The sequence below is a fragment of the Schistocerca gregaria genome, chromosome 3, assembly GCF_023897955.1.
Source record: "Schistocerca gregaria isolate iqSchGreg1 chromosome 3, iqSchGreg1.2, whole genome shotgun sequence".
Classification (NCBI taxonomy): Eukaryota; Metazoa; Arthropoda; class Insecta; order Orthoptera; family Acrididae; genus Schistocerca; species Schistocerca gregaria.
In genome coordinates, this window is record NC_064922.1 from 941,992,886 (window position 1) to 942,007,302 (window position 14,417).

Genomic DNA, 14,417 nt, shown 5'->3' on the forward strand with positions numbered 1-14,417 from the left:
CGTTCCTTACACCAAATGAGGTGTCATTTTACATTTGCTGGTGTGATGTGTGGCTTATGAGCAGCCACTCGACCATGAAATCCAAGTTTTTCTTACTTCCCACCTCACTGTCATAGTACTTGCAGTGGATCCTGATGCAGTTTGGAATTCTTGTATGATGGTCTGGATAGATGTCTGCCTATTACTCATTACAAACCTCTTCAACTTTTGGCGGTCTCTCAGTCAACAGACGAGGTTGGCGTATACGCTTTTGTGCTGTACTCGTCCCTTCAAGTTTCCATTTCACTATCCATTGGAAACAGTGGACCTAGGGACGTTTAAGAGTGTGGAAATCTTGCGTACAGACATTGGACACCCAATCACCAGACCAAATTTGAAGTCTGAGAGTTCTGCAGAGCACCTCATTCTGCTCTCTCACAATGTCTAACAACTACTGTGGTTACCGAGCGAGGTGGTGCAGTGGTTAGCACACTGGACTCGCATTCGGGAGGACGACAGTTCAATCCCGTCTTCAGCCATCCTGATTTAGGTTTTCTGTGAGTTCCCTAAATCGTTTCAGGCAAATGCCGGGATGGTTCCTTTCAAAAGGGCACGGCCGATTTCCTTCCCCATCCTTCCCTAACCGAGCTTGCGCTCCGTCTCTAATGACCTCGTTGTCGACAGAACGTTAAAAACACTAACCTAACCTAACCTAACCTAACCTAACCTAACCTAACCTAACCTAACTACTGAGGTTGCTGATATGGAGTAACTGTCAGTAGGTGGCAGTACAATGCACCTAATATGAAAAACATATGTTTTTGGGAGTGTCCGAATACTTTTGGTAACACAGTGTATGTACCTAAATGTGCTACTAATCTTCTGTCAGTCTAGTGTCCAAAAACGGATTCCAAGTGAATTTTGTGCAGGTTTTTATTTACTAAACACATAATAGAGAAGTGAATGCTAATCTGATGTGCCCTTAATAATTGAAATTCTTAGTGGCGTTAACACGTGAGACATTTAGATTTTAAAGACAAACTGTTTGAGATTGTCTCCAGGTAGTAGTAAAGAACATTTCACATGGCAAGTAGTGAAGGAAGCCAGACTGCCATTCAGTAGTACTAGTTCAAACGCTTCATAATACTTACTGCTCATTGACAAGGAGATATGTGGACCCATGGAGACTGCATCACTGGGCAGTATGAAATGGAATACTGGTGGAAAGAGCAAAGCGTATGTTGTTTGATGCTGGTTTACATAAACAATTTTGGGCAGACGCAATAGCAATGCAGCTACCAATAGAATAGAAGAAATCGGAAGAGAATATATAAGAAAGACAGTAGGTAATTCTCCGGGTGATACTGTCACCACTAGTGTGAGTAATGCTGTTTACTGTCATTTTGGTAGTGTGACGACGATGGTCCATCAAGAGACTGTTCAGTATAGAGAGAAGAAAAGGAAGATCTCGGTTTATTTTGTCCAGTTTCATGTATTAATGATCCTCAGGCTGTTAAAGAAGTTTAAGATAAATTAAAAGGGAGTATTAATTTACTATAAGGCAAGTTGTGTGAATAAATGATGTGTTCAAAGGAAAGGTGCTGATTATGATAGTCTATTGAAAGTTTCAAAGCACACTTCAGTTGGTTACCTATTGGTTTTGGCTATTAAATACAACCTAGATTCCAATCAGATGGATGCAATGAGTGCATTTCTCCAAGGGGCTGTGGACACTAAATTTGTTTGTTGCAACCATAGATGTACTTCTATAGCAAACATACCTGGTTGTCATCTAAGTCCCTGTATGGATTGAAGCAGGGTAGTCGCAGTGGAATCTGAAGTTGAATGATATGCTGCTTGAAATGGGACACACGAGATCAAGAATTGATCCATTAAATGTTGTTCTGTTACCAAATCTATAATTTTTTACTTTTGTGGATAGAGGATACATTAAATTTCACTAGCCATCAGCAAAACAAACTAGAAATCAAAGAAAAATGAGAAGAAAGATTGGGAGTGAACGATATTGGTGGCCTGAATCAGTGTATTGCCAGAATTCTTTGAAGTGATTAAGCTAGAGTGGAAGAAGTGTCTTCTGATTACAGACCTGTTCAAACTCCTGTTGTGTTGTACTGCAATATTTGATAAAAATCACAGCGAAAGAAGAAACAACATACCACACAGAAAAGCAATAAGAGTGTGTGTGTGTGTGCATGCTGTACTGTACTTAATCTAATCTCGTTCTCACAGTCCCTGTGCGAGCGAAGAAACTTCATAAGTATGCTTTATCAAAAAAGTTTACATTTATCTAAAAGAGTATGCCGGTTTAGTTTCTTCAGCATCTCTGTGACACACTCCCAGCCATAAACTGGGTATAGAATCTGATAGGGGTTCCATCAGACCATTGAGCTATTTTTAGTTTTTATGAATTTAGCTGTTTCTCAGTGCTATTAATGGTGATATCTCTTCCACTCATCTTTTCAGTGGCATGCGAATTGGGGCAATACTCCTGGGTTTTCCTTTGTAAAGGAACACTTGATAACATAGTTGAGCATATGTGCTTTTGCCTTGCTACACTCAATTTAAGTTCCTGTCAGATCCCTGAGTGACTGGACACAAACTTTGGCGCTGCTAATAGACTTTAGATGAGACCAGAATTTCTTTTGCATTTGAGAGAGGTCTTTTGACAAATTCTGCTTTGATAGTCTTGAAGGCTTCACATATTGCTCTCTGGACAGCCAGCCACATTTGTCATCTATCTATCTATCTCTAGCACTGTGCTTTGTTTTCTATCTATTATACGGTAGGTTTTTTAAAGTGGAGGGACTTCCCCATCATGAACTGTTCTGCGTAAATACGAGTATTTGTCCTTAAAGTTTGAGCCATAGTTCCCATAAGTGCTCATGTCCTGAGTTAAGTTTCAAGCTCTTCATTGAGAGATGACTCTACTGCTTCTTTGTCTAGTTTTCTGATTATATAAATCCTCCCGCTTATTTTAGTTGCCTTTGTACTATAATATTCATCGTTCCTGTAGCAGTCTCATGGTCACTGATAGCATTTTCGCGGCGGACATCCCCGAGAATGTAAACTCTCTTTATTGACATCACATCCAGTACAATTCTACCACGAGTGGGGTTCCGAATTATCTGTTCTAGGTAGTTTCTGGAAAAGGCATTTAGTAATGTTTCCCAGGATTCTTCTCGTACCCATCACTAACATAATTGTAAATATCCCACATGATTGGTGGGTGATTAAAGTCTTCTCTGATGATTACAGTATGATTGGGGTACTTCTGCACAAGCAGCCAAAGGTATTCTCTAGTTCTCGAATAATTGGATGAGTCTTGGTTCCATAGACGGATCCAGTTTTAATTTCATGCACATTCATGATTCTTACGTGAAATGTACATTGGCAGCAGTAGAATCGATCTAGTCAGTCTCTAATCCCAGTTCCCTAAATTTTCTCAATACTGCTGTTCGAAAAGAATGTCACCTTCCCTACAGTGATTCCCATTTGGATTCCTGAAGCATCTCTGTAGTACTTCAGTGTTGTTTCAGCCTATGTGTAACAAATGTAGCAGCCCTCCTCTGAATTGCTTCAGTGTCTTCCTTTAATCGGGCCTTGTGTATATCCCAAACACTCGAAGAATACTCAACAGTGGTTTGCATTAGTGTTCAGTCTCCACTACAGACTAACAGATGAATGACAATTTTCCTAAAATTGTGCCAGTAAAATGAAGTAAGTCAGTCAGTCACCTTCCCTATTACTATCCTTAAATGCTCCTTCCATTTCATATTGCATTGCAACATTACACCTAGGTATTTAAACAACTTGACTGTCAAGCATCACATTACTGATACTGTATTTGAACATTATGGGATTACTTTTCCAACTTGTATGCATTAGCATACATTTTTCTACATTTATGGCTAGCCGCCATTTATCACACCAAATAGAAACTTCATCTTAAGTTATCTTGTATCAAAATACGGTCAACCAAATAAGATACCTTCCCATACACCACAGCATCATTAGCAAACAGCCGCAGACTTCTGCTTACCCTGTCCGCCAGATCGTGTACGTATATAGAAAATAAGTGATCCTATTCCACTTCCCTGGGACAGCCCTGACAATATCGTTGTCTCTGATGAACACTCACTGCCGTGGACAATATACTGTGTTCTGTCAAAATGTCTTAGAGCTATTCACGTGCAGCCTTGCTTTCTATTTTGGATTTGAGTTTCTTGTCTGCTGCGAAAAATGCAGCACCTCTAATTCTCATTACCCTATCGGTCCGGCATACGTTTAATTTTTAACCAGCTTTCTGCATATAGTATCGCAAGAGCTTCAAAGCATTTTAGGAGCACTGCACTATGGAATTCATTGCGAATGCTTCAGCAGTTATGCAGTAGGAGTAATATTCTCACCTGGGGGGGGGGGGGGGGGGGTTGGATACTTACACAGATACTTCTGTGATTCCTACTGCTATAGTTGTCCGGATTGGGTCGAAAGATGCCTAATCTAAAAACAATTGTGTCCAACCCACACATAGTCAGCTACCTGGATAGCTACTTGTAATGTTTATTACACATGTAACCCATGTAGAGGGACCATCCAGTTCTCAGACCTTTGGTGGAAGTCTAGGAAGCTGAAGCCTAGCTTGTCACAGAACCTTCTCAGTCTGGTTCAAACCTTCCACTTGGCTCGGAACTAGGACGGCACAGTCTGTTATCAGGACAATGCTGGAAATTGTGAGCTTCGTTGAAACTCTGTAAATAAGGCCGGTATCCTCTGGAATTATTAAAGTGCAACGTTGCAGCCCAGATGACAGGTATAATTTGTTCCAGTGCAGTGTGTGCTGCAGTTGGTTACACACTTGTTTCCTGAATGGCTGCCAAAGTAACCTCTTCAGCATGCTGTAAGAGTCCCCCAGGCATACAACCTGAGTGCATCTGTTCTTCCTCCAATCCCTTGCTGCTATTTTTCTAAGGCATACCTTCATTCACTGTATGTTTGAACTGCCAATGATTAATACACTCCTAATCATTTGCCTCCTCTTGACACAGGACACAGCAGATTTCCCAACAGGCGAAGTGGGTCTCACAGGCTCAGTTTCAGTGGAAGACAGCACATCAAACCTGTTTGCTAGGTGAATCGGTTCGGTATAACATGGTGAGTTCTCTGTATTACCTCCCTCCCAACACACCTGTTTGCAGCAGCTTCTAATTATTTGACAGTAGTTGGGGTCATTTGGAGCTGCTTATGAATAGCAACCAACTTATTTCCTGCTCAAGAACAGCAAACACAATGGGGCTGCATTATGACTGCTGTGTTATTTTACATAACACTAAATGCAGTGAAATCCTAATTCTATGGCCCAGGCTTAAAAAACACAAATTGAGAAAAATGTTAAAACGCCTCAAAATATGAGCAAACACACACAATTGCTGTACATGATTAAAAATTGCAATCCTCTCCAATAATGTCTAAGTGAAGGAAATTAAATGTGCAATATTATGTTTATGCAATAATTTGTGATAATGAATTTAATCAATTCTTTGAAAAAATCACAGATGTGTAACAGCAAGTAAACACTCGCCAAAAATTTCAATTGGTACCTGGGTACAAGGTGGTGGTGGTTGTTGTTGTTGTTGTTGTTGTTGTTGTTGTTGTTGTTGTCTTCAGTCCTGAGGCTGGTTTGATGCAGCTCTCCATGCTACTCTATCCTGTGCAAGGTTCTTCATCTCCCAGTACCTACTGCAACCTACATCCTTCTCAATCTGCTTAGTGTATTCATCTCTTGGTCTCACTCTACGATTTTTACCCTCCACACTGCCCTCCAATACTAAATTGGTGATCCCTTGATGCCTCAGAACATGTCCTACCAACCGATCCCTTCTTCTGGTCAAGTTGTGCCACAAAATTCTCTTCTCCCCAATCCTATTCAATACTTCCTCATTAGTTATGTGATCTACCCATCTAATCTTCAGCATTCTTCTGTAGCACCACATTTCGAAAGCTTCTATTTTCTTCTTGTCCAAACTATTTATCGTCCATGTTTCACTTCAATACATGGCTACACACCATACAAATACTTTCAGAAATGACTTCCTGACACTTAAATCTATACTCGATGTTAACAAATTTCTCTTCTTCAGAAACGCTTTCCTTGCCATTGCCAGTCTACATTTTATATCCTCTCTACTTCGACCATCATCAGTTATTTTGCTCCCCAAATAGCAAAACTCCTTTACTACTTTAAGTGTCTCATTTCCTAATCTAATTCCCTCAGCAGCACCCGACTTAATTCGGCTACATTCCATTATCCTCATTTTGCTTTTGTTGATGTTCATCCTATACCCTCCTTTCAAGACACTGTCCATTTCGTTCAACCGCTCTTCCAAATCCGTTGCTGTCTCTGACAGAATTACGTCATCGGCGAACCTCAAAGTTTTTATTTCTTCTCCATGGATTTTAATACCTACTCCGAATTTTTCTTTTGTTTCCTTTACTGCTTGCTCAATATACAGATTGAATAACATCGGGGAGAGGCTACAACCCTGTCTTACTCCCTTCCCAACAACTGCTTCCCTTTCATGTCCCTCGACTCTTATAACTGCGTACAAGGTACTGGGTACAAGGTAATTGAGGAAATTTTCCAATATACCAGGATTGCAAAATTATACATTCAAAACTTGTGTTTTTGAGAGCTCATCCTTTGTGCTCAGAAAAAGGCAAAAATTGATGAACTTGTTGAATTAAACCAAAAACATTTCAGCAGCTAAGTGGTTAAACCATATGCATAAATGCGGACATCTGCTTAACGGACTTTGTCACCTCATATTCTCACCACTGTTAAAGTGTTATTGATGGGAGAAACAGAGAAGTGAAAAAATGAGTTTCCTTCCAATTGACATTGCAAGCTTAAGAGAAATCAGCTCAGTGAATTTCTGTACACTGCGTGAAATGCAAATTTGAAAGAAAACTTAGATGCTACAGTTTCATTTCGTGCCCTCTATCACTGCTGCTAATCTTTACTATACAGGCTGGTCCATTGTTAGTGACTGAGCCAAATATTTCACAAAATAAGCATCAAACAAAAAACTACAAAGAACAAAACTCGTCTAGCTTGAAGAGGGAGACCAGATGGCGCTATGGTTGGCCCGGTAGATGGCGCTGCCATTGGTCAAACGGATATCAACTGGTTTTAAAAAAAATAGGAACCCCAATTTTTTATTTCATATTCGTGTAGTACGTAAAGAAATTGGAATGTTTTAGTTGGACCACTTTTTTTGCTTTGTTGTAGATAGCACTGTAATAGTCACAAATGCCTGAGTACGTGGTATCACGTAACATTCCGCCAGTGCGGACGGTATTTGCTTTGTGATACATTACCCATGTTAAAATGGACCAATATCGTGTTGATGTATGGCTGTTGTGAACAAAATGCCCAACGAGCATGTGCTATGTATGCTGCTTGATATCCAAGTGTCAGAACTGTTCACCGGGTAGTTAAGTTACTTATGGAAACAAAGTGCACAGCCACATGTGAAACGTCAACCACCACCTGCAACAAATGATGATGCCCAAGAAGGTGTCTTAGCTGCTGTCACGGCTAATCCGCACATCAGTAGCACACAAATTGCACGAGAATCGGGAATCTCAAAAACGTTGGTGTTGAGAATGCTAGATCAACATCGATTGCACCTGTACCGTATTTCTATGCACTAGGAATTGCATGGCGACGACTGTGAACGTCGTGTACATTTCTGTCACTGGGCACAAGAGAAATTACGGGATGTTGACAGATTTTTTGCATGCGTTCTATTTAGCAACAATGTGTCGTTCACCAACAGTGGTAACGTAAACCGGCATGATATGCACTATTGGGCTACGGAAAATCCACGATGGCTGCAACAAGTGGAACATCAGCGACCTTGACGAGTTAATGTATGGTACGGCATTATGGAAGGAAGGATAATTGGCCCCTGTTTTATCGATGGCAATCTAAATAGTGTAGTGTATGCTGATTTCCTATGTAATGTTCTACCTATGTTACTACATGATGTTTCACTGCATGACAGGATGGCAATATACTTCAAACATGATGGATGTCCGGCACATAGCTTGCGTGTGGTTGAAACGGTAATGAATATTATATTTCGTGACAGGTGGATTTGTCGTTGAAGCACCATAACATGGCCTGCACGTTCACCAGATCTGATGTCTCTGGATTTCCTTCTGTGGGGAAAGTTGAAGGATATTTGCTATCGTGAACCACCACCAATGCCTGTCAAATGTGTCAGTGCATTGTCAATGCATGTGCGAACATTACGGAAGGCGAACTACTTGCTGTTGAGAGGAATGTCATTACACGTATTGCCAAATGCATTGGGGTTGACAGACATCATTTTGAGCATTTATTGTATTAATGTGGAATTTACAGGTAATCACGCTGTAACCGCATGCTTTCTCAGAAATGAAAAGTTCACAAAGGTACATGTATCACATTGGAACAACCGAAATAAATTGCTCAAATGTACCTAAGTTCTGTATTTTAATTTTAAAAACACCTACCCTTTACCAACTGTTCGTCTAAAATTGTGAGCCACAGCACCTTCTATCACAAAGTGAAAAAAGTGGTCCAACTAAAACATTCATATTTATTTACATACTACAGGAATATGTAATAAAAATGGGGGTTCCTATTTTAAAAAACTCAGTTAATATACGTTTGACCTATGGCAGTGCCATCTACTGGGCCAACCATAGTGCCATCTGGCTTCCCCCTTCAAGCTAGACGAGTTTCATTCTTTGTAGTTTTTACATTTGATGCTTATTTCATGAGGTATTTGGCCCGGCCACGATCAGTGGACCACCCTGTATACAGTTTGTGGTGTGTGTGGTCCAAAGTATATACGTGAGTAGTGTATGTAGTTGTTGCAACTGTATTCTGAGAGATTTGAGCACAAAAGTCTTGAAAATGTTCTATCGCAAAATGCTTGTTTTATTTTTGTGTGACGTCTCTGTCATAACACATCATCTGCATACACCTGCATTCCCATCCTCGAAGGGCCAATCACCCTCCCTACACATCAAATAGCTGAGCTCATTTTACATGTATTAGTGTGCTGTGGTGGCTGCTTTGGTAGTTGGATGACCTAACAAGTCACCAGTAAGAGTTCACGAGCCTGAAATGGGTGACATTTCCACGATTGAGTGAGCATATTCTTTGAGATTCAGCGTTTTAATTTAAAATGTTGACGATTGATGTTCTTGCTGAATACAGTACGTCGGAAATATGTGCCAAAAGACCAGACTGTGTTGTAAGTGGCACAAGAATAGGCAGTGTCTGGGCCCCCTTCATCATGTATTGACTCTGTCTGGAATACATTGTGTCAACTGTCTTTTTCTTCCATTACCACTGCAACCTAGTAGTAGTTGTATCATAATTGCATGGTGATGCTAAATGTTGCAAATTGTGTTGGCAACACCAGTTGTGGATTACGTCTGTGTTTCCACTTTGTCTCTCCTCTCCACAAAGGCCTAAAGCATTCGCTTAACTGTGGTATGAACTGTCTGTCGTTTGTGCCACTTATAACTCATTCAGTCAATAGAAAGAAAATGGGACAAAGTCGAGCAAGACATTGAGTAAGAACCTATAATCGAGGTACAAATTACTAGGAAGTAATGTAAAATTAGGGAATTTTTAGCATTGGTCTTATGGTTTTTCACAGGGGCTTCAAATTTATGGTGTAGAAAAGTGAAAAATGTAAAATCGGAGAACATCAACTTGAATTTCCACTGTACACAACTTGCTCCTGGTACTGTGTTTAACAATACTGTAAACAAGTAACTTTAAACTATGCTTCCTGAATCTCTCTTAATTTATGAGTGTGATATGCTACAAGTATTACCAGTAACCTTTAGAAGTAAAATGAATTATATCCAAAATGAGATTTCTCTTTTCATAACAGACGACTTGGTGCAAGTGTTACTGTTTCTCTGAAATGTTTTTCAAGTTATAGTCTCCAACAAATTTGACAACAGCATTAATTTGCAGACAGTTTACACTCTTGTTAGTGGAGGAAAATAATGTGATGTGGTATATTATTTACAGTAACTGTAAATCACACATGCTGATTAATTAATATATCACATTCGTGAAAAGCATAGGTTGCAGTGCTGTCATCTGAAATATGATAGTACCCTATCTTTATTGTTTTTTATGCTTTTTCTAGAAATGATTAACATATGCTTTTATTGTAAATAACAACATTTGCCGAAACGTGTAAACTTTGTGAATCTCGTAGGATAATAAGTAACAGCAGTTTTATTTTGTTACAGACTATATTCTTGATGGATATCTACCAGTGTCCAAAGTGCAAAGCTTTCATCCATATGATGGAGGAAACCCCATTTACAGCATAAGGCAAAATTTGTGTGTTATACTTCCAAATATTGATTTATTTTGATAGTAATGTTATCATGTACAGTAATTTGTAAAATAATAAATATTTATTCTATGTACAATTGTCATAACTGGAAATCGTGTATGATGTTCTTAACTAGCTTACCAATCAATAAAGCAATATATATTTAACATCAGTATTCTGTGTCCATGCCTACTGTTCCCATTAAAAGTTTCTGACATTTTTACATGCAGTTATCCTCAGAAATGTTCATGCATGTTCTCTCCTTTTATTACTTCAGACTTACTTATTTTTGGCTCCCATTTTTATAATCTTTGTGGTATCATTTTAAATGATTGTGGAGTTGGACGTTACTCCATGTGTGGCGTAAGACTGCCAAGAAAGACAACATACAGCTTGTTTTTGCTGTCCTATTGAACAGTGTCTCTGAAATATATATAAGAAGAACTCCAGAATTTCCTCTCCAACCTCAACTCCTTTGGTTCCATCAGATTCACTTGGTTCTACTCCAAATCCCATGCCACTTTCCTTGACGTTGACCTCCATCTGTCCAATGGCCAGCTTCACACATCCGTCCACATCAAACCCACCAACAAGCAACACTACCTCCAATATGACAGCTGCCACCCATTCCACATGAAACGGTCCCTTCCCTACAGCCTAGGTCTTCGTGGCAAATGAATCTGCTCCAGTCCGAAATCCTTGAACCATTACACCAACAACCTGAAAACAGCTTTCGCATCCCGCAACTACCCTCCCGACCTGGTACAGAAGCAAATAACTAGAGCCACTTTCTCATCCCCTCAAACCCAGAACCTCTCACAGAAGAACCCCAAAAGTGCCCCACTTGTGGCAGGATACTTTCCGGGACTGGATCAGACACTGAATGTGGCTCTCCAGCAGGGATACGACTTCCTCAAATCCTGCCCTGAAATGAGATCCATCCTTCATGAAATCCTCCCGACGCCACCAAGAGTGTCTTTCCACTGTCCACCTAACCTTCGTAACCTCTTAGTTCATCCCTATGAAATTCCCAAACCATCTTCCCTACCCTCTGGCTCCTACCCTTGTAACCGCCCCCGGTTTAAAATCTGTCCCATGCACCCTCCCACCACCACCTACTCCAGTCCTGTAACCTGGAAGGTGTACACGGTCAAAGGCAGAGCCACGTGTGAAAGCACCCACGTGATTTACCAACTGACCTGCCTACACTGTGAAGCTTTCTATGTGGGAATGACCAGCAACAAACTGTCCATTCACATGAACAGACACAGACAGACAGTGTTTGTTAGTAATGAGGATCACCCTGTAGCTAAACATGCCCTGGTGCATGGCCAGCACATCTTGGCACAGTGTTACACCGTCCGAGTTATCTGGATACTTCCCACTAACACCAACCTGTCAGAACTCCGGAGATGGGAACTTTATCTTCAGTATATCCTCTTCTTGATATCCGCCAAGCCTCAACCTCCGCTAATTTCAAGTTGCCGCTGTTCATACCGCACCTTTCTTTCAACAACTTCTTTGCCTCTGTACTTCCGCCTCGACTGACATCTCTGCCAAAACTCTTTGTCTTTACAAATGTCTGCTTGTGTCTGTGTATGTGCGGATGGACAGAGTGTGTGTGTGTGTGTGTGTGTGTGTGTGTGTGTGTGTGTGTGTGTGTGTGTGTGTGTGTTTTCCTATCCTTTTTTCCCCCCTAAGGTAAGTCTTTCTGCTCCCGGGATTAGAATGACTCCTTACCCTCTCCCTTAAAACCCACATTCTTTCATCTTTCCCTCTTTCCTGACGAAGCAAACCGAAGCAACCACCGGTTCCGAAAACTAGAATTTTGTGTGTGTGTTTGTGGCTATCAACCTGCCAGCACTTTTGATTTTAGATATATTTTTCCCACGTGGAATGTTTAAAAGAAGATGTGACTTACCAAACGAAAGCACTGGCAGGTTGATAGACTCACAAACAAACACAAACATACACACAAAATTCAAGCTTTCGCAACCAACGGTTGCTTCATCAGGAAAGAGGGAAAGTCGAAAGGATGTGAGTTTTAAGGGAGAGGGTAAGGAGTCATTCCAATCCCGGGAGCAGAAAGACTTACCTTAAGGGGAAAAAAGGGCAGGTATACACTCACAAACACACCCATATCCATCCACACATACACAGACACAAGCAGACATTTGTAAAGGCAAAGAGTTTGGGCAGAGATGTCAGTCGAGGCAGAAGTACAGAGGCAAAGATGTTGTTGAAAGACAGGTGAGCTACGAGCGGCGGCAACTTGAAATTAGGGGAGGATGAGGTCTGGCGAATAACGCGAAGAGAGGATGTACTGAAGGGCAAGTTCCAACCCCTGGAGTTCTGACAGGTTGGTGTTAGTGGGAAGTATCCAGATAACCCGGACGGTGTAACACTGCACCAAGATGTGCTGGCCGTGCACCAACGCATGTTTAGCCACAGGGTGATCCTCATTACCAACAAACACTGTCTGCCTGTGTCCATTCATGCGAATGGACAGTTTGTTGCTGGTCATTCCCACATAGAAAGCTTCACAGTGTAGGCAGGTCAGTTGGTAAATCACGTGGGTGCTTTCACACGTGGCTCTGCCTTTGACCGTGTACACCTTCCAGGTTACAGGACTGGAGTAGGTGGTGGTGGGAGGGTGCATGGGACAGATTTTAAACCGGGGGCGGTTACAAGGGTAGGAGCCAGAGGGTAGGGAAGATGGTTTGGGAATTTCATAGGGATGAACTAAGAGGTTACGAAGGTTAGGTGGACAGTGGAAAGACACTCTTGGTGGCGTCGGGAGGATTTCATGAAGGATGGATCTCATTTCAGGGCAGGATTTGAGGAAGTCGTATCCCTGCTGGAGAGCCACATTCAGTGTCTGATCCAGTCCCGGAAAGTATCCTGCCACAAGTGGGGCACTTTTGGGGTTCTTCTGTGAGAGGTTCTGGGTTTGAGGGGATGAGAAAGTGGCTCTAGTTATTTGCTTCTGTACCAGGTCGGGAGGGTAGTTGCGGGATGCGAAAGCTGTTTTCAGGTTGTTGGTGTAATGGTTCAAGGATTTCGGACTGGAGCAGATTCATTTGCCACGAAGACCTAGGCTGTAGGGAAGGGACCGTTTCATGTGGAATGGGTGGCAGCTGTCATATTGGAGGTAGTGTTGCTTGTTGGTGGGTTTGATGTGGACGGATGTGTGAAGCTGGCCATTGGACAGATGGAGGTCAATGTCAAGGAAAGTGGCATGGGTTTTGGAGTAGGACCAGGTGAATCTGATGGAACCAAAGGAGTTGAGGTTGGAGAGGAAATTCTGGAGTTTTTCACTGTGAGTCCAGATCATAAAGATGTCATCAATAAATCTGTACCATACTTTGGGTTGGCAGGTCTGGGTAACCAAGAAGACTTCCTCTAAGCGACCCATGAAATAGGTTGGCGTACGAGGGGACCATCCTGGTACCCATGGCTGTTCCCTTTAATTGTTGGTATGTCTGGCCTTCAAAAGTGAAGAAGTTGTGGGTCAGGATGAAGCTGGCTAAGGTAACGAGGAAAGAGGTTTTAGGTAGGGTGGCAGGTGATTGGCGTGAAAGGAAGTGCTCCATCGCAGCGAGGCCCTGGACGTGCGGGATATTTGTGTATAAGAAAGTGGCATCAATGGTAACAAGGATGGTTTCCGGTGGTTACAGATTGGGTAAGGATTCCAGGCGTTCAAGAGAAAGTGGTTGGTGTCTTTTATGAAGGATGGGAGACTGCATGTAATGGGTTGAAGGTGTTGATCTACGTAGGGAGAGATACGTTCTGTGGGGGCTTGGTAACCAGCTCCAATGGGGCGGCCAGGATGATTGGGTTTGTGAATTTTAGGAAGAAGGTAGAAGGTAGGGGTACGGGGTGTCGGTGGGGTCAGGAGTTTGATGGAGTCAGGTGAAAGGTTTTGTAGGGGGCCTAAGGTTCTTAGGATTCCTTGAAGCTCTGCCTGGACGTCAGGAATGGGATTACCTTGGCAAACTTTGT

At 41.7% G+C, this 14,417-nt stretch overlaps 1 protein-coding gene across 1 annotated transcript in view; it reads left to right on the forward strand.

Annotated features, from left to right (window-relative positions):
- LOC126355864 (uncharacterized protein CG13380) overlaps nucleotides 1-10,563 on the forward strand; it is a 98,921-nt gene extending 88,358 nt beyond the window's left edge. Inside the window, exon 3 of the mRNA XM_050006362.1 lies at nucleotides 10,327-10,563. Within this exon, the coding sequence (XP_049862319.1) occupies nucleotides 10,327-10,410 (84 nt within the window). The 3' untranslated portion in view covers nucleotides 10,411-10,563. The remainder of the gene's footprint in view (nucleotides 1-10,326) is intronic.
- The last annotated feature ends 3,854 nt before the right edge of the window (nucleotides 10,564-14,417 follow it).